The sequence below is a fragment of the Mirounga angustirostris genome, unplaced genomic scaffold (assembly GCF_029215605.1).
Source record: "Mirounga angustirostris isolate CCGP_5_RB_7025 unplaced genomic scaffold, mMirAng1.0.hap1 SCAF_2, whole genome shotgun sequence".
NCBI classification, from domain to species: domain Eukaryota; kingdom Metazoa; phylum Chordata; class Mammalia; order Carnivora; family Phocidae; genus Mirounga; species Mirounga angustirostris.
In genome coordinates, this window is record NW_026991710.1 from 70,074,809 (window position 1) to 70,094,683 (window position 19,875).

General features: G+C 37.3%; 1 protein-coding gene across 3 annotated transcripts in view; it reads right to left on the minus strand.

The window, feature by feature from the left end:
* Positions 1–936: 936 nt before the first annotated feature.
* The window catches only part of HSD17B13 (hydroxysteroid 17-beta dehydrogenase 13), a 37,681-nt gene continuing 18,742 nt past the window's right edge, over positions 937–19,875 (minus strand). The window contains exons 6-8 of one of the 3 annotated variants that reach the window (XM_064584767.1): positions 19,159–19,275; positions 13,094–13,224; positions 937–1,063 (exon numbers count right to left, since the gene is read on the minus strand). In XM_064584767.1, the coding sequence (XP_064440837.1) occupies positions 13,134–13,224; positions 19,159–19,275 (208 nt within the window). In that variant the 3' untranslated portion in view covers positions 937–1,063; positions 13,094–13,133. Of the gene's footprint in view, positions 1,064–5,604; positions 13,225–19,158; positions 19,276–19,875 lie in introns of those variants that run through there. The other 2 variants (XM_045880805.3, XM_045880806.3) reach the window with 2 other exon arrangements.

The window sequence follows — 19,875 nt, forward strand, 5'->3', positions numbered from 1 at the left end:
CCTTCAGACCAAAATCGTCAGGCCTTCACTTGGCAGGGGTCCTGGCAAATCAAGAGCAACTTCTGCCATCTGTGTTGGCACCATCCCCAGATGGGTTTGTTTAAGCTCTGCCAGCCAAAATGTATAAAGCTTACCTTTCTCATATTTAGCAAGGTTTTAAAAAAAGAGGGCAGCTCCTTCTGTGAAGCACATACAGACTGATCTTAACCCCATCTGGTGACAGGTTACTAAGTGCGAATAAAACCCATTAACAGTTTCCATGCTGACAAGAGTGACTACAGGCAGACTGGCTTACCTAGATTTCCAAGATTCTGGGAGCCCTCCAGGTGTCTGGTCTACCTCGCCTCCCTCAGATTCATCTTCAGGTCCTTCCAAAGAGCAACTTGTTTTCCGACATATCCTTTAACTGAAAGGTGGATTTTCCTGGCATTCAGTCTGGAAAAATTAGAAAGCGGGGGATACAAATTTTAAATGTGCGTTGGAAAAGGCAAGGGTCAGTAGTTGACTCCATCTCTGCCCAGTCGAAAGGACCTGAGAGCACAGTCACTCTGGGAGTGCAGAGCCAGCGTTAGAGGAAATGCTAAGCCTGGTTGTTCCTGGCCACGCTGGCTCCCGGAGTACAAGCTCTTGAAGGTCTCACCCTGAATGGGGAATGGGGGTGGGAGAGGATTCGATAGAAAGGAAAGGGGGAGAGAGGAGTGGGAATGTGAAGCATCAGAAATGGGAGGGAAGAGGCGAATGAAGGAGGAAGAATTGGTAAGGTGGTGGGTGAATCAGGAGGGGAAGAAATGGAAGGAGAAAAGGAGAATAAAGTGAGGAAGAGGGAGAGAGGAAAGGAAGAATGCGAAGGAGAGAGGGACAGGGATGGAAATTAACATTCACTGAGTACCTTTTAGGTAAGTGATAACAACCTTAAGGCTGGAATCTTACTTTTCAGCTTGATGGGACAGGGGTTGGGGCTGGGCTTTAGGCACTGAAGGCCATGATGTCCACAAAATCTTGTCCTGGATAAGAGCTGGTTGGTAGTTCGAGGCACCTTCAGCCAGCCACAATTTGCAGGGCCCTGCACAAAACAAAAATGTGGGATCCCCTGTTCCTAAGTTATTATGACTTTCAAGATGGCGGCAGCAGAGTATGAAAACAATCGTGGGGCCGTTCCGAGCACAGGGCCCTGAGTGGCTGCACAGATTTCATTTACATGAAGCTCATCTTGTTTTCAACATATTGGCATGACTAGAAACCTAGAAAAGGAACTAACATTCAAGTAGTGTCTATATGATAAAAAAACATCTGATTGACTGAAACTGCATCTTTGGCACCATTTAAGTGAAATGGTTGCTTTGAATTTTTCTTAGACCATCTATTTGCCTTGTGTTATATCAATTTAGCTCAGTTTTCTTTCATACCTGGCTCTACTACCTAGAGCTTTATCTTTAAGATAAGACTTGTGTTTGCTTACCGGACAACAACTACTATGAAATTAATAGCTACTCGTAGTTTTAAGGCTCAAAGATGGTATTAATTGCACAATAAAGGGTCAGGCGTCAGCTCAAATTTATCAAACACAGGGAGACCTTGTGATAAGCTCATGCAGACACACAGGAAGGAAGCATGAAGAAGAAATTCATAAAAACATAATTATTCCAGTTATTAGGGAAACAGGTATAGTTTATCTAACTTGTATTATTTTCCTTTACGCTAATGATAATAAATTAAAATGACTCTAAGTCCCCTTTCTCCTGTATTCTGGATGTCTCTAAGTTTCATATTTAGTTTGTCTTTTTTTTTTTTTTTAAATTTTACTTATTATTTGAGAGAGAGAGAGGGAGAGAGATTGAGAGAATGAGTGGGAGTGGGAGGAGGGGCAGAGGGAGAAGCAGACTCCCTGTGGAGCAGGGAGCTCGATATGGACCCCGGGATCATGACCTGAGCCAAAGGCAGATGCTCAATGACTGAACCACCCAGGTGCCCTAGTTTGTCTTTTTGCAGATGCAAATTCTGTGTTTTTTTTGTTGTTATTGTTTAAAAAGATTTTATTTCTTTATTTGAGGGGAAGGGGCATGAGCGGGAGGGGAGAAGGGGCAGAGGGAGAGGGAGAAGCAGACTCCCCAGTGAGCAGGGAGCCCAACACTGGGGCTTGATCCCAGGACCCCGGGATCATGATCTGAGCTGAAGGCCGATGCTTAACCAACTGAGCGACCTAGGCACTCTGAGAAAATTCCATTTTATATAAAAAGTCGAAGATTAAGAACTTGGTGGGTGTCTCTGCTTGGTTATTGGCACTTGGCCCTCCTTTACACATCAGAAAGGTAACTGGGTCTCTGGGCAGGAAGCTCTTGGCAAGTTCCCTGCTGCTTGCTCGGATATAGTATGACCAAGACCATCATCCTTTTATCTTTACCTTCTCACAGTGTGCATTTCTCAATCTCTAACCATCAAGCTCAGAATTTTAAAAGGGCAAATCTAAGTTTTACTCAGAAGATGCCAGTTACATATAGAGAAACTAGCACTCAAAACCTTTTTCATTTTGAAATAATTTTAGATTTACATAATGGTGATAAAAATAGTACAAGTATAACCTTCAACCAGTTTCTCAAAATGTTAATATCTTACATAAACCAGAGTATGATTATTAAAACTGGGAAATCAGCACTGTTATAATTTTATTCAAATTTTGCCAGTTATCTCACTGATTTTAAAATGTTCAAACTATACGGGCACCTGGCTGGCTCAGTCAGTGGAGTGTGCGACTCTTGTTCTCGGGGTTATGAGTTCTCGTCCCACATTGGGTGTAGAGATTACTTAAAAATAAAATCTTAAAAAATGAAATAAAATGTTCAAACTACAGGAAAACAACCTGGTGGTTGCCAGAAGGGAGCTGGGGGGTGAGGGGGTGAAACAGATGAAGGTGACTAAGAGTACACTTAGCATAATGAGCACTGAATAATGTATAGAATTGTTGAATCATTACATTGTTCACCTAAAATTAATATAATACTGAAGTTAACTACACTTGAAAAAAAATTTTAAATGCCAGAATTGAGTTTTAGTAAGATATAGCTGATAACATAGTTTTTTGATTTAAGAATTTTTCCCTAAAACGTGTTTACCATCTGAGTTGTTTGTAGTCTTAGAGCAAACACCGATATTGGTGAAAATCTGAAGTTATCATATTAAGGCAATCTCTATATAAATTATCCAGTTTTAGTGCTTGAACGGGACATTTGTTTTGTCCTAACTCTGGAAAGATAAATTGGTGAACTTCAATATCAATACAAGTCCCTAAATTTTAAAAAATTGAACATTTTACTCACTGATAAGCTCTTTCTCTTCTTTTATTATGTCCTTTGCCCAAATATATATCTTGTAACATAATTATCATCCAGATGTATATAATATTGTATTAGGGGCTTAACTTACTTAATACGAGATGACATAATTTGGATTGGATTAATATGAAATAAAGAATATTTCCAAAAATATGATATATAGGATTTGCTTAAAAATAATAGAAGAAAGAGGTGGAAGCAATCCAAATATCCCCCACTGACAGACAAATAGACAAAGAAAATGTGGTACATAGGTACAATAGAATATTATGCAACCTTAAAAAAGAAGGAAATCTGGTCACATGCTACCACATGGATGAACTTTGAGGACATTATGCTAAGTGAAATGGATATGATTCCACCATATGATTCCACACATATGAAGTATTTAAGGTACTCAAAAGCACAGAAACAAGAGGTAGAAAGGTTGGGGGCAGGAGGAGAAAGGAAATAATTATTTGATGATAAAGAGTTTAAAAAAGTATAGAGTTTCAGTTTTGCAAGATGAAAAAGTTCTAGAAATCTGTTGCATGATAATGTGAATACTCTTAACATTACTGAACTGTACACTTATAAACGGTTAAGGAGGAAAACTTAATGTTATGTGTTTTTTTTAAAAAAGATTTTATTTATTTATTTGAGAAAGAGAAAGCATGAATGGAGGGAGGGGCAGAGGGAGAGGGGCAAATAGACTCCCTGCTCAGCAGGGAGCCCAATGTGGGGCTCAATCCCAGGACCCTGGGATCATGACCTGAGCTGAAGGCAGACGCTTAACGACTGAACCACCCAGGCACCCCTTCTTAACATAATTTCTAATCCCACAGCACTCTTTATCTGAAATGAAAAAGCTTTTCTCTTATGAAAATTTTATATTTTAAATGTTAATTGTCAAAATGAAAGAGAAAAAAAAAGTCCTAACCCAGACAAAGGCTGGAAAGACCTTGAAAATAGAGACAACAATAGAAAAAAATTAAAAATCATCTCAAATCCTACCATCCACTGGAAGGATTTCGGTGTATATCCTTCCAGAATTTTTAAACAAAAAATTTAAAAAATATATCATTTGTTGCTGTCAGATAAAAAGAACTTATACTTACACTATATGGGAAATGACTCCTTTCTTGTTTGTTGTTTTTTTTTTTTTTAAAGATTTTATTTATTTGACAGAGGGAGACAAAGCGAGAGAGGAAACACAAGCAGAGGGAGTGGGAGAGGGAGAAGCAGGCTTCCCGCGGAGCAGGGAGCCCGATGGGGGGCTGGGATCATGACCTGGGATCATGACCTGAGCCAAAGGCAGATGCTTAACAACTGAACCACCCAGGCACCCCGACTCCTTTCTTGTTATCAAGAAAGTCTTTCAGGGCATCTGGCTGGCTCAGGTGGTGGAGCATGCAACTCTTGATCTCCAGGTTGTGAGTTCAAGCCCCATGTTGGATATAGAAATCACTTAAAAATAAAATAAAATCTTAAAAAAAAAGTCTTTCAAAATAGATCTATAAAGTAGCAACTACACATTGTATATACAAGATTATGTATTTATATATACACTTCCCCCCTCTAGAGTTATTATTGAAAAAGATTACATTCCAGAAATGGAAGCCTGAAGAGTTTAAGAAAAAACACAGTTGGAAGACGGTTGTTCCAAGCTGTGCTATAGCATTTCAAGTAATAAATTCAACATGACCAGAAAACAAATTATTCACGTGTTCCTGTACACTCTGGGTCAGACATGAATTTGTGATTATTATCAAAGAAGTGCCATAGCAATCTTTGAGTGACTGAAGCCAGAATTTACAGGTAGCACAATGGATGATGCAGAGTCAAAGGTAATGATGCAACTAACATTAAATAAATGGTAGTAGGGTCTTGTAGAGGCTAGGAGACTCGTATCATTTCAATACAAACATGTTACAAGCGCCATGGCATTATGAGTAGTAACAGCATTGCTACCTTTTCTTGTGGCAAAAGATATGAAATTAGCAAGAAATAGCTCATTTGATAATAAAAAAGAAAGGAATGATTCCTGGACCACACGAGAAGAGATGGTAGCTGGATACCAAGAAGAATCTTTACATGCACTGACTGGAGAATAAATAAATAAATCTTCCTATTATTCTAAATCTTCATCAATAAGTCACTATACTTCACATAGACTTAGGAATTTTATAATATATATATTTAAAAAATTTTTAAGTATTAACCTGTACCCCCAATGTGGGGCTCGAACTTATGACCCTAGACAGAGTTGCATGCTCTACCATCTGAGCCAGCCAGGCACCCTTTTATAATATATACATATATATATTTTTAAAGATTTATTTATTTATTTGAGGGGGGAGGGGCAGAGGGAGAAGGAGACAAGCAGACTCCGCTCTGGGCAGGGAGCCCAACCCAGGGCTCAGTCCTGGGACCCTGAGGTCATGACCTGAGCCGAAATCAAGAGTCTGATGCTTCACTGATTAAGCCACTCAGGCGCCCCTTATATTTTTAAATCAACTTATTTTTATAGACAGGAGTCCAGAAGGAATATTGTCCCAGGGACCTGCACACCCTAGAAATAGCCCTGGAAATGGGATTTTAGTGGGAGTAAGAACCCTTTGGGAGAATCATGAGATGGAGCCTGTCTTGGTAAAGCATTTAGAAACTCAGTTGGAACTTATAAGGAAGGAGTCTGCACTCAAAATATGCAGGAAAATTGGCAAAGAGAGCTCAGTATTTGTGCATCCAGGCATTTCTCTAAGTTTCCCTCACAAAGGATTAAAGCCAAAAGTGGAATTAAAAAGGAAAGTTTTCTTCTTTGCAACAAACACTGGGATTTTATTTATTTGGGTCTATCCCCACTCAAGTTTCTCAGATCCTTCCTCTCACACTCAGAAAAATCAAAACTTCTTACTGTGTCCTGCGTGATCCCCAGTAATCTGGTCGCTGCCTACCTCTCTTAGTGCATCACCTACAGTTCTGCCCACTTGCGCTGCCCCTCTGGCCTCATACAGCGCTTCATAGAAGTTTGCTTTTTTGTCAGAATGTGCATGTTCTTTACCCTAGGTATTTGCAGGGGCCATGCCTTCATACATATTTCTGCCCCAAAATGTTGCTTCTCAGAGAGTTCTTCCCTGACTCTACTATTTTAAATACTCTCTTATAATATTTGTCATCTATTGTTTGCCCCCCCTACTAGAATGCGAGTTTCATTAAAGCAGGAAATATATATATCACATCTTGGCTTCTTTAACCATTCATCTATCAATGGACACTTGGGCTGCTTCCATATCTTGGCTATTGTAAAGAATGCTGCAGTAAACATAGGGATGCACATGTCTTTTTGAATTAGTGTTTTTATTTTCTTTGGGTAAATACAGAGTAGTGGAATTACTGGATCATATGGCAATTCTATTTTTAACTTTTTGAGGAACCTCCATGCTGTTTTCCACACTGGCTGCACCAATTTACATTCCCACCAACAGAGCACAAGGGTTCCTTTTCTCCCCATCCTCACCAACACCTGTTGATTTTTGTCTTTTTTATTTTAGCCATTCTGACAGGTATGAGGTGAGAGCTCATTGTGATTTTGATTTGCATTTCCCTCATGATAAGTGATGTTGAGCATCTTTTCATGTGTCTGTTGGTCATCTGCATATCTTCTTTGGAAAAATGTCTACTCATGTTTTTTGCCCATTTTTTTCATTGGATTATTTGTGGGGGTTTTTTTGGTGTTAAGTTGTATCAGTTCTATGTTTTAGATATTAACCCCTTATTGTATGTATCAATTGCAAATATCTGTTCCCATTTGGTAAATTGCCTTTTTGTTTTGTTGATGATTTCCTTCACTGTGCAAAATTTTTATTTTGGTCTAGTCCCAATAGTTTAATATTGCCTTTGTTTCCCTTGCCTCAGGAGATACACGTAGCAAAATGTTTCTATGACCAATGTCAAAGAAATTACTGCCTATGTTTCCTTCTAGGAGTTTTATGGTTCCAGGTCTTTAATCCATTTTGAGTTTATTTTTGTGTATGGTCTAAGAAAACAGTCCAATTTCATTCTTTTGCATGTGGCTGTCCAGTTTTCTCAACACCTTTTGTTGAAGAGACTATCTTTTCCCATTGCATATTCTTGCCTCCTTTGTTGTAGATTAATTGACCATATAAGCATGGATTTATTTCTGGACTCTATTGTGTTCTACTGACCTATGTGTCTATTTTTGTGCTAATACCATACTGTTTTGATTACTACAGCTTTGTAACATATCTTGAAACCTGGGATTGTGATGCCTCCAGCTTTGTTCTTCTTTTTCAAGATTGCTTTGGATATTTGGGTCTTTTGTGGTTCCATACACATTTTAGGATTATTTGTTCTAGTTCTATGAAAAATGCTGTTGGTATTTTAATAAGGATTGCATTAGATCTGAAGATTGCTTTGGGTAGTATGGACATTTTAACAATATTGGTTCTTCCAATCCATGAGCATGGAATATCCTTCCATTTGGTTGGGTCATCTTCAATTTCTTTCATCAAAGCTTTATAGTTTTCAAAGTGTAGGTCTTGGTTAAGTTTCTTTCTAGGTGTTTTATTCTTTTTGGTGCAATTGTAAATGAGATTGCTTTCTTAATTTCTCTTTCTGCTACTTCATTTTTAGTGTATAGAAATGCAATAGATTTCTGTATATTTTTATATCCTGTGACTTTACTGAATTTTTTTTTTCAGTTCTAGTAGTTTTTTGGTGGAGTCTTTTAACTTTTCTATAAATAGTATCATGTCATCTGCAAATAGTGACAGTTTAACTTCTTCCTTACTAATTTGGATACCTTTATCCACCCCCCCCTTTTTTTTGCCTGACTGCTGCAGCTAGGACTTCCAGTACTATTTTGAATAAAAGTGATGAGAGTGGACATCCTTGTCTTGTTCCTGATCTTAGAAGAAAGGCTCTCAGTTTTTTTCATTGATTATAATGTTAGCTATGGGTTTTTTTTTAAAAAAAATACAACCTTTATTATGTTGAGGTATATTCCCTCTAACCCCATTTTTTTGAGAGTTTTTATCTTGAATGGATGTTGAATCTTGTCAAATGCATTTTCTGCATCTATTGAAATGATCATAGGGTTTTTATCCTTTCTATTGTTGATGTGATGCATCACGTTGATTGATTGAATATTGAACCACCCTTGCATCCTGAGAATATACCCTACTTGATTGTGCTAAATAATTTTTAAAAATATATTGTTTTTACTTTGCTAATATTTTGTTGAGGATTTTTACATCTATGTTCATCAGAGATATTGGGCTATAGTTTTCTTTTTTTGTAGTGTCTTTATCTGGCTTTGGTGTCCATGGCAATCCTGGATTCAGAATAAATTTTGGAGCTTTTATTCCTCTTCTGTTTTTTGGAATAATTTGAGAAGAATAGATATTAACTCTTCTTTAAATATTTGGTAGTTTCAGGGACGCTTGAGTGGCTCAGTTGGTTAAGCATCTGCCTTCTGCTCAGGTTGTGATCTCAGGGTCCTGGGATCAAGTCCCACATGGGGCTCCCTGCTCAGCGGGGAGCCTGCTTCTCCCTCTCCCCCTGTCCCCCAGCTTGAGCTCTCACTCTGTCTCTGTCAAATAAATAAATAAAATCTTAAAAAAAAAATTTTGGTAGTTTCACCTGTGAGTCCATCTATCTGGTCCTGGACTTTTGTTTGTTGGGAGTTTGTTATTGTTGGGAGTTTTTGATTACTGATTCAATTTCATTTGAACAAACTGTAATCAGTTTGTTCAAATTTTCTATTTCTTTCTGATTCAGTTTTGGAATGTCATATATCTCTAGGAATTTATCCATTACTTTTAGGTTGTCCCAATTTGTTGGCATATACTGTTCATAATACTCTGATGATCCTTTGTATTTCTGTGGTATTGGTTGCTATTTCTCCTCTTTCATTTCTGATTTTATTTGATTCCCACCCCTCACACACACTTCATGAGTCTGGCTAAACGTTTATCAGTTTTCTTGATCTTTTTAAAGAACTAGCTCTCGGTTTTCTTGACCTCTTCGACTTTGTTTTTTTAGTCTCCATTTCATTTATTTCTGCTCTAATCTTTATCATTTCCTTTCTTCTACTGGCTTTTGATTTTGTTTTTTCTTCTTTTTCTAGTTCCTCTGGGTGTAAGGTTAGGTTGTTTGAGATTTTTCTTGCTTCTTGAGGTAGGCCTGTATTGCTATAATCTTCCCTCTTCAAACATCTTTTGCTGCATCCAAAGATTTGGGACCATTGTGTTTTCCTTTTCATTTGTCTCATGTATTTTTTTTTAAAAGATTTTATTTATTTATTCATGAGAGACAGAGAGAGAGACAGAGGCAGAGGGAGAAGCAGTTTCCCCGCGGAGCAGGGAGCCTGATGCGGGACTCGATCCCAGGACCCTGGGATCATGACCTGAGCCGAAGGCAGATGCTTAACTGACTGAGCCACCCAGGCGTCCCTCATGTATTTTTTAAAAATATTTTATTTATTTGAGAGAGAGAATGTGAGAGTTGGGGGGAGGGGCAGAGGGAGAGAGAATCTCAAGCAGACTCCAGGCTGAATGCAGAGCCTGACACAGGGCTCAATCTTACGACCCCAAGATCATGACCTGAGCCAAAATCGAGAACTGGATGCTCAACTGAGTGAGTCATCCAGGTGCCCCTGTCTCCATGTATTTTTTGATTTCCTCTTTGGTTTCTTGGTTGACCTATTCATTGTTTGGTACCATGTTACTTAGCCTCCATGTATATGTATTCTTTCCAGATTTTTTCCTGTGATTGATTTCTAGTTTAATACTGTTGTGGTTGGAAAATACACATGATATTATTTCAACCATTTTGGATTTGTTGAGTCATAAGAAATTGGAAACATCCAGGGCGCCTGGGTGGCTCAGTTGGTTAAGCGACTGCCTTCGGCTCAGGTCATGATCCTGGAGTCCCGGGATCGAGTCCCGCATCGGGCTCCCTGCTTGGCGGGGAGTCTGCTTTGTCCTCTGACCCTACCCCCTCTCATGTGTTCTCTCTCTCTCATTCTCTCTCAAATAAATAAATAAAATCTTAAAAAGAATAAAAAAAAGAATTAAAAAAAATAAAAAAAAGAAATTGGAAACATCCAAAATGTCTATTACAAAGGAATTGTTAATTATAATCATTTAGTACTATGAGCCCAAGAAAAAGGATGAGGTTAAACTCTACTGAAAGAAAAGGCTGTTTGTGATACATTGGTAAGGTAAAAAAACAAGTTACAGAATATAATGCATGTTATCAAACTATTATGTAATACAAATGGTAAAACATACAATAAAGGAATGTAATGTATTTATCATATATATGCTTATATATGCATTAGAAAATGACCAGAAGGTTGTGCATTAATAACCTGACCGCTGGGGAATGGGATTGTGGGAGGTAGGCTTATATTTTCTACTTTACATATTTCTCTTTCGAAGTTTTGTAATCACACTTTTAAAATAACACATTTTAAGCTTCACTTATACAGTTCTTAGTTTTATTTATTTTTTTAAAGATTTTATTTATTCATTTGTCAGAAAGAGAGCAAGCGAGAGAGAGTACAAGCAGGGGGAGCGGCAGGCAGAGGGAGAAGCAGACTCCCTGATGAGCAGGGAGCCCTATGTGGGGCTGGATCCCAGGGCCCTGGGATCATGACCCCTAGCTGAAGGCAGACAATCAACTGACAGAGCCATCCAGGTGTCCCTACAGTTCTTAGTTTTATTTTTTTTTCTTTCTTTTTTTTTTTTTTTAAAGATTTTATTTATTTATTTGACAGAGAGAGACACAGCGAGAGAGGGAACACAAGCAGGGGGAGTGGGAGAGGGAGAAGCAGGCTCCCCGCAGAGCAGGGAGCCCGATGCGGGACTCGATCCCAGGACCCTGGGATCATGACCTGAGCTGAAGGCAGTCGCTTAACCAACTGAGCCACCCAGGCACCCCAGTTCTTAGTTTTAAAGCAAGGAATTAAAATGTCATCATGGGGACGTCTCTCTCTCTGACAAATAAATAAATAAATAAAATCTTTAAAAAAATAAAAATAAAATGTCATCATGAATAAAAATTATTGCCAAAATATCTAGGAAAAAACAAATCTCAAAACAATAAAACTCTGCTCAGTGCCACACACAGAAAGAATTTAGTAAGTCATTTGATAAACCAACACTTCTACTGTCAAAGAAGCCAAAGTTGAGAGAACCCTGGGACCCTTAATACCTGCTAGTTCTAGCTATTACCATCCAGATCCTTGCTTCCTGAAGGAGATTCATTGAGACTGAGAGATTAAAAATCAAAGCTCTATTTTATAACCACAAGAGGTTATTTTTTTAAAAGCACAACATATTTATCATTTGTTTTTAAGAAATTTTTATTAATGATTTGTGTTTAATCATTCATTTTTAATAAAAACAGGCAAATAGTTGATGGAAAAGCAGTCTATTATATATGAGAAAAACACAAAAACAAGATTACTCTTGATGAGTAATTACTCATCAAGTAATTGATTAATTACTACTTGATGTAGTGGGAATCAGATCTTTAATTTCTTTTTTTTTTTTTTTAAGATTTTATTTATTTATTTGACAGAGAGAGAGATAGCGAGAGCAGGAACACAAGCAGGGGGAGTGGGAGAGGGAGAAGCAGGCTTCCCGCAGAGCAGGGAGCCCAATGTGGGACTGGATCCCAGGACCCTGAGATCATGACCCGAGCCGAAGGCAGACGCTTAACGTCTGAGCCACCCAGGCGCCCCGGGAATCAGATCTTTAAAGAGAACACTCTTTTATCTCTTAGATCTACTGTCTAGTATTGGGTAGTCAGCCTAATTCTTTTTTCTGTGTTAGTTTTCATTTTTGAAGCTCAAAACTATCTAAACATCTCTGGTACCAATGATATGTGAAAGCATAAACTACAAATAAAGAGGGGTTTATCCTGGGGTTAAAATTTCAGATATTCGGGGCGCCTGAGTGGCTCAGTTGGTTAAGCGACTGCCTTCAGCTCAGGTCATGATCCTGGAGTCCCAGGATCGAGTCCCGCATCGGGCTCCCTGCTCGGCAGGGAGTCTGCTTCTCCCTCTGACCCTCCCCCCTCTCATGCTCTCTCTCAAATAAATAAATAAAATCTTAAAAAAAAAAAATTTCAGATATTCTGAGATTCAAGGAAAGTCAGGTTTTATAAGGTCATAGTATTTTAAGAGGTTATGAAAAGGGCAGAACGTATAGTGTCCACTCTTGGTGGATATAAGAGCGATACAAAGGACAGAATCAAGCAAGAAACTACAGAATACCGTTGCACTGTTTTGGGCTGCTGAAAAGGGAGAAGCCAGTGAAAGCTTCCAGATGTTGAATTTCACAGAAGTAACCTCTTTGTCCCTCGGAGCACTGCAGCCTGCTTAAACCTCGTCTCTAACTGCTAGCTCACATGGCGTACATGTTGACAAGGTCTTCAACCTTCCCTGTGTAAGTAACTTCTCTTTGCATTTACTCTCCGGGAGGTGGCTTTGTTCCCATTGAAGCAGAAAGAAAAAAAAGTAAAATATCTGAAGAAAAGAGGCCTTCTGAGTATGTTTACATAAGCACAGAAGTTTTTAAGGGGCATGGAATGAAACTGGATCTGACTGTTAAAGCTACATTAATATTCTTGAGATAGACAGGTAATTAGTCTTGTTCCTTTGCTGCTGATGTCAAACTAATGTGTTTTTTTTATATTAACAGTATTGAAAAATGTGAAATTAAGCTTTGAAGCATTGATTCTAAACTTAGATTTACATCATTAAGGTGCAGACATCTCTGGCTGGAGCTCCATTATTCATTTCATTTTGGTTTTGTGGCCAATCACTGCTTCAAACTGAATGTTCTGTAAGTGATTTATAGCTGCCAAGGCACGTTCAGGAAGAAATCTGTATAAAAAAAGATTAAAAATTCTCAATGAAAAATTTTTGACACGAGAGTTCTTTTTTGTTGTCCTTTAAAATACGGAGAGTTATCTGGTTTGCATTTAATCTTCCTGTGTTCCTCCTTTCTTCTTTCACATCTACCCCTCTCTCATGTGTGTGTGTGTGTGTCTTTTAATATTATAGTTCAAATACTGTGGACATATAAAGAAAACACTGATATAAACCATTCTTCAAACCTTCTCATATTAGTGAAATCTTATAGGAGATTTCATATGATAAAGATCTGAAACTGAAGGTCTGGACTTATTGCTGAAACTGTCAATGAATCCTGATAGGAAGCATTCACAGAAAGACACCACCAGAATATCTATTATACACCTTATAATACACCTATTATATACCTTGTAAGCCCCATGCAGGGTGTAGAGATTACTTAAAAATAAAAAAAAATCTTTTAAAAAATGCTAAGGAGATAGGATTATTTACCCAGAGGACATAATCTCAGCTTTCTTCTGAGGGACAGTTTATGATAGATTAAAATTGTATCAATGAGAAGATAGACAAAAGTACTCAAAAAACAGCCACGGCCTGAGCAGCTTACTGTTGAGCTGAGAGACTAAGAGGAGAGGAGAGGTTGTCTTGGAACAATGGATGAGAAATATCAGCCTTCTCTAACTAAGGGCTATAACTGTGAGGAGGATTCGTGTGGGCTGGAATAGTGAAGGAGAACTTCAAAAGTGTTCAAGGACAGGTAAGATTTGAGTAGGCAGATGAAAGGAAGAGCGTATGTGTGAATATAAGAAGGCAGATGTAACACATTCTGCAAAGAAAATCATATTGAAAACCACTTTGGTGTTGTTGACTAATGCAAGATTTACATCCTTGCCTCAGGTCGGGTAGAAGATGGATGAATAAGCAAAGGGGCAGGGAGAAAGACAAGTATAAGAGAACCTGTATGGGCTTTTTAACTATCCTTACAAAGAAACCTCCATACTAGTAACTGCATCTGCTCACAAAATTGTCTATCTCTGTAAAAGGAATTATATGTGAAGAAGATTAACAGTAAGTGCCTATTGTTGAGTAACAAACCATCATGACAGCTCCACAATAATACCAAATATTTTGAGACTCTTGTTTATTGTACAGAGATACCTATTCTCTAACTCTGACAGTATGACTATGCTTAGTATCTTGTTCATAAGCAAATATGCTATGATTTTTATTTTTTCAATATTAATATGACGTGTTTTGAGCCCTAATTGAGGAGGAATCCCATGAAACTCCTTTCCTACAGTTGCTTAGCAGTAAGACATTTAGTCAACTCTTGAGATGATGTTGCCATGAGGTCGAGGTTATGCTAACTTAAGTTAGTCTACTGAAGCTAAAATGGAAGACTGAAATTGATGCAGTGATGCAGCTTGTCCCCTGTTCTTGAATTGTTCTATTCCAAGGTAGCACAGTTTATGTGGATTGGTTTCAAAATCACCCAAGGTCTTGTGAAGTTATTATAGTTATCTTCTCATTGATACAATTTTAATCTATCATAAACTGTCCCTCAGAAGAAAGCTGAGATTATGTCCTCCGGGTAAATAATCCTATCTCCTTAGCATTTAAAAAAAATTTTTTTTTTATTTTTAAATAATCTCTACACCCTGCATGGGGCTTGAATTCACAACCTCGAGATCAAGAGTTGCATGCTCTACAGACTGAGCCAGCCAGATGCTCTTTTTCCTAGAATTCAATGTAAGTTCTGTTTCCTAAATCTTTAATATCTGACTTCTGTGCTTTTTTAATGGCAGGGGCCTTACTTGCATTATCTTATTTTTATGGTAAGCTTAGAAAGGAGGTATTAGCACCACCTCCATTTTATATATGGAAAATCTGAGGCCACAGAGGTTAAATAACTCATCCATGGTTAAAGAACTACTAAGTGGTAAAGTGGTTTTTCATCTTAGGTGGAGCCTTCATCCTTAATCACTTTATCATATCGTGTTTCTTTAAAAACAATCTTTGCTTCAGTTAGAACAGCCTCCAGCAGAGATGATATGGAAATCATAGAGGTGGCAGAGAATATCATATAAGTACTGAAAAACAAAAAACTATCAACCTAGAGTTCTATATCCAGTGAACATATCTTTCAAAGCTTAGGGCAAAATAAAGAATTTGTTAAACATCCACGAGGCGAAAGAATTCACAACCAGCAGAACTTCTCTGAGAAAATGTTAAAGGATACTCTTCAGGCAGAGGGAAAATGATACCACACAGAAGTCTGGATCTACACAAATGAATAAAAAGCACCAGAAATGTTAACCACATGCGTAAGCACTTAAGAATTTACCTCGTTATTTAAAGATCTTTAAAAAAGTATTCGCTGTTTAAGCAAACAAACAAAAACTGTAATGTGTGTTTTTTTTTTTTAACATATGTAGAAGTAAAATGTATGACAATCATAGTGTAAATCAGAGGGGAGAGATAGAAGTATATCATTGTAAGGTTCTTAGACTATACATGAAGTGGTATAATATCATTTGAAGGTTGACTATGGTAAGTTAAAGACACATACTATGAATCCTAAAGCAATAACTAAAGTAACAAAACAGAGAATTATAGCTAGTAATCCAAAAAAGGAAATAAAATGGAAACATGAAAATATTCAATTAAACCAAAAGGAGGCAGAAAAAGAGAAAAAAGGAACCAAAAATAAATGGAACAAATAGAAAACAAATAACAAGCTTTAAACTTAGCTTTAAATTTAACTATGTCAACAATCATATTAAATGTAAAGAGCCTAGGGGTGCCTGGGTGGCTCAGATGATTAAGCATCTGCCTTCAGCTCAGGTCATGATCCCAGGGTCCTGGGATCGAGTCCCGCATTGGACTCCCTGTTCAGTGCAGAGCCTGCTTCTCCCTCTCCCTCTGCTTGTGCTCTCTGGCTCTATCTCTCTGTCAAATAAATAAATAAATGAAATCTAAATAAATAAATAAATAAATAAATGTAAAGAGTCTAAAAACCCCCAATTAAAAGGGGTTTTATAAAATTGGATTTAAAAAAAAAAGAACAAGCTATATACTACCTACAAAAACACATTTCAAATATAAGGAAACAGGTTCAGAGTAAAAGAACAGAATAGGATATACTAAGATAACATTAATCTAAAGAAGCTGAAGTGGCTATATTAATATCAGTATATTTTACAGCGAAGTATGTTTCCAGGGATAAACAAGGTTATTTCCAACACGACAGAGTAGTTAATTCATCTAGAGGACACAATAATCCTAATTGCTATGCACATAATAACAGGGCTTCAAAATATGTGAAGCAAAAATGGAAAGAAAAGTAAAGAAAATAGACAAATTCACAATTATAGCTAGAGATTTTGAGACTCCTTTCAATAACTGATAAAACAAATAGTCAGAAAATCAGTAAAAACACAGAAGATTTGACAACACTATCAACCAATTTGACCTAAGCTGACATTTACAGAACACTCAACAATACAGAATACTCTTCTCATTCTTTTTGGGTGCATATGGAACACTTATCAAGATAAACATATTCCAAGCTTAAACATGTCTCAATAAATTTAAAATATTAAAGTCATATGAAGTAATTAAATTAGAAAACAGAAAAATCTCCCGAAAATCTCCAAAAAGCTAGAAATTAAAAAATGCATTTCTAAGTAACCCAGGATACAAAAGGGAAATTAGGAAGTATTTTGAACAGAATAGAAATGAAAACATAACATGTTAGAATTTGAGAGACAGAACTGAAAACAGTACACAGGGAAATTTTATAGTATTAAGTGCCTATGCTAGAAAAAAAAATCAATGGACTCAGTTTCCACATTAACAAACTAGAAAAAGAAGGGAAAATTAAATAAAAAATAGTCACAATAAAATAAATAATAAAGATCAGGAAAGAAATTAGTGAAGTAGAACACATGAAAAATAAAAAAAATACGTGAAAAATAAAATAAACCAAATGCTAGTTCTTTGGAAAAAAATCAATCAACTGATAAACCTCTAGATAGACTGAAGAGAGTAAAAAATCAAAAAATACAAATTGCCACTACCAGGAATGAGATATCCTAAAGATATTACAAGTACAATAAGGGAAGATTATGAATAAATTTATGCCAATAAATTTGACAATTTAGATGAAATGGACACATTCCCTGAAGGACACACATTACCAAGAACAAATAAGTAGCCTGAATAGCCCTATAGGTTTTAAAGAAACTAGATTTTTAGTTAAAACTTGTCTATAAAGAAAACAACAGGCCCAGATGGCTTCACTGGTGAATTCTACCAAATGTTTAAAGAAAAAATGCCAATCCCACACAAGCTCTTCTGGAAAAGAGGAGGGCATACTTTCCAACTTATTCTATGAAAATCAGACAAAGACATTACAATGCAGGGGTAGCTTATTCTTTAAAATTAATCAGTATAGTGGTGCCTGGGTGGCTCAGTCATTAAGCGTCTGCCTTCAGCTCAGGTCATAATCCCAGGGTCCTGGGATCAAGCCCCGCATCGGGCTCCCTGCTTGGCAGGAAGCCTGCTTCTCCCTCAACCACTCCCCCTGCTTGTGTTCCCTCTCTCGCTATAGCTCTCTCTGTCAAATAAATAAATAAAATCTTAAAAAAATAAATAAAATTAATCAAATTAATCAGGATAATACATCATATCAACAAATGGAAGTGAAAATGGAAAAAAAATATGATTTTCTTAACACAGTTAGTAAAAGCATTTGATAAATCTCTCATCAAAATAGTAATAGAAGGGAACTTCCTCAACATGATAAAAAGCATCTATGAAAAAACATCTACAGCTAACATTATACTTAATTGTGAAATATTTAATACTCTTCTCTTAAGCTTAAGAGGAATACTTGGATGTATGCTTTCACCAATCCTATCTAACATTGCATGGAAAGTTCTAGCCAGTGCAATAAGGTAAGGAAAAAAAAAAAAAAACATACAGATTGGAAAAAAAGAAGTAAAAGTGTCTTTATTTGCAGACAATATGATCATCTGAAATAATCTATAAAAAAATCTGTTAGAATCTACAAAAAACTACTAGAAATGAATTTAGCAAGGGTGCTAAATACAAGATCAAAATGCAAAAATCAAACACATACTAGTAACAAACAATGGGAAATAGAAAACATTTTCTGAATGCCATTTGCAACAGCATCAAAACCATGAAATACTTGGGGATACATTTGATAAAAGGTGTATAAGACTGTATGCTGAAAACTATAAAATGTTGTGTAGAGATATTAAAGAAGAGAAAAAAAAGGAAAGGTATTTTATGTTCTTTGTTTTCTTGGGTTGGAAGACTCAATGTTGTTAATGTCAATTCTCCCCCAGTTGATCAATAGATTCAATGCAATTTCCATCAAAATTCCAGCAGGCTTTTATTTTATTTATTTGATTTTTTTAAAGATTTTATTTATTTATTTGAGAGAGAGAGAATGAGAGACAGAGAGCATGAGAGGGAGGAGGGTCAGAGGGAGAAGCAGACTCCCCGCCAAGCAGGGAGCCCGATGCAGGACTCGATCCCGGGACTCCAGGATCATGACCTGAGCCGAAAGCAGTCGCTTAACCAACTGAGCCACCCAGGTGCCCCTCCAGCAGGCTTTTAAATAGACCCTTTATTTTTAATTACATCGTGTTCTCTTTAAACTGCCTTTCCTTCAGTTGGAATGGTCTCTAGCAAAGATTAAACTGAGATGGTAGATGTGGTAGAGAAAATGAATCATTCTTTTTTTTATAGACTGAAAAACACAGTAACAGAGAAAACGTAACTGTTCTCCCCAGGCACGGGGTGGGCGGGGGGGTGGGGGTTCCACAGCAACTTTCACAGCTGAAAGACTCTTCATTATAATGAAAGCTCTACTGCTGTTTTAGCATTTTAGATGTTTTGTGCTGTACTTACTTGTCTAGTATTATATAGATATTGAAATATGATGGAACAAAAATCATCTTCTTATTGGTAAGTATTCCATCTATCAAGCTTCTTGCAACTGCATCTGTCTCCAAAAGAGGCCATAGTCTGTGATTAAGAAGAAAAAAGTTTGGTTCTTATTGTTGTTGGTGTTTTAATTATCAAAGGCAGGAAAATTACCTTATCCTGTCACCAAATTAGGATTTAAAAGGTTCCAGGATTCACTGAACAAATGTCACCTGCTCCCCCCACCCCACACATTCCATGGGGATGTTTTGTTATCACAATCTTAAACTTTCACATCCAGTGGGCATGTTTTATGGCTCACTCAGTTAAAATATCAAAAGGGTGAAAGGGTGCCTGGCTGGCTCAGTTGGTTAAGCATCTGACTCTTGATTTCTGCTCAGGTCATGATCTCAGGGTCCTGGGATGAAGCCCCAAGACAGGTTCCCTGGGGAGCCTATTTGAGGATTCTCTCTCCCTCTGCCCTCCTCCTGTTCGTGCTTTCTCTCTAAAATAAATAAATAAATAAATCTTTAAAAAATATATCGGGGCGCCTGGGTAGCTCAGTCATTAAGCATCTGCCTTTGGCTCAGGTCATGATCCCAGGGTTCTGGGATCGAGCCCCGCATCGGGCTCCCTGCTCTGCAGGAAGTCTGCTTCTCCCTCTCCCACTCCCCCTGCTTGTGTTCCCTCTCTCACTGTGTC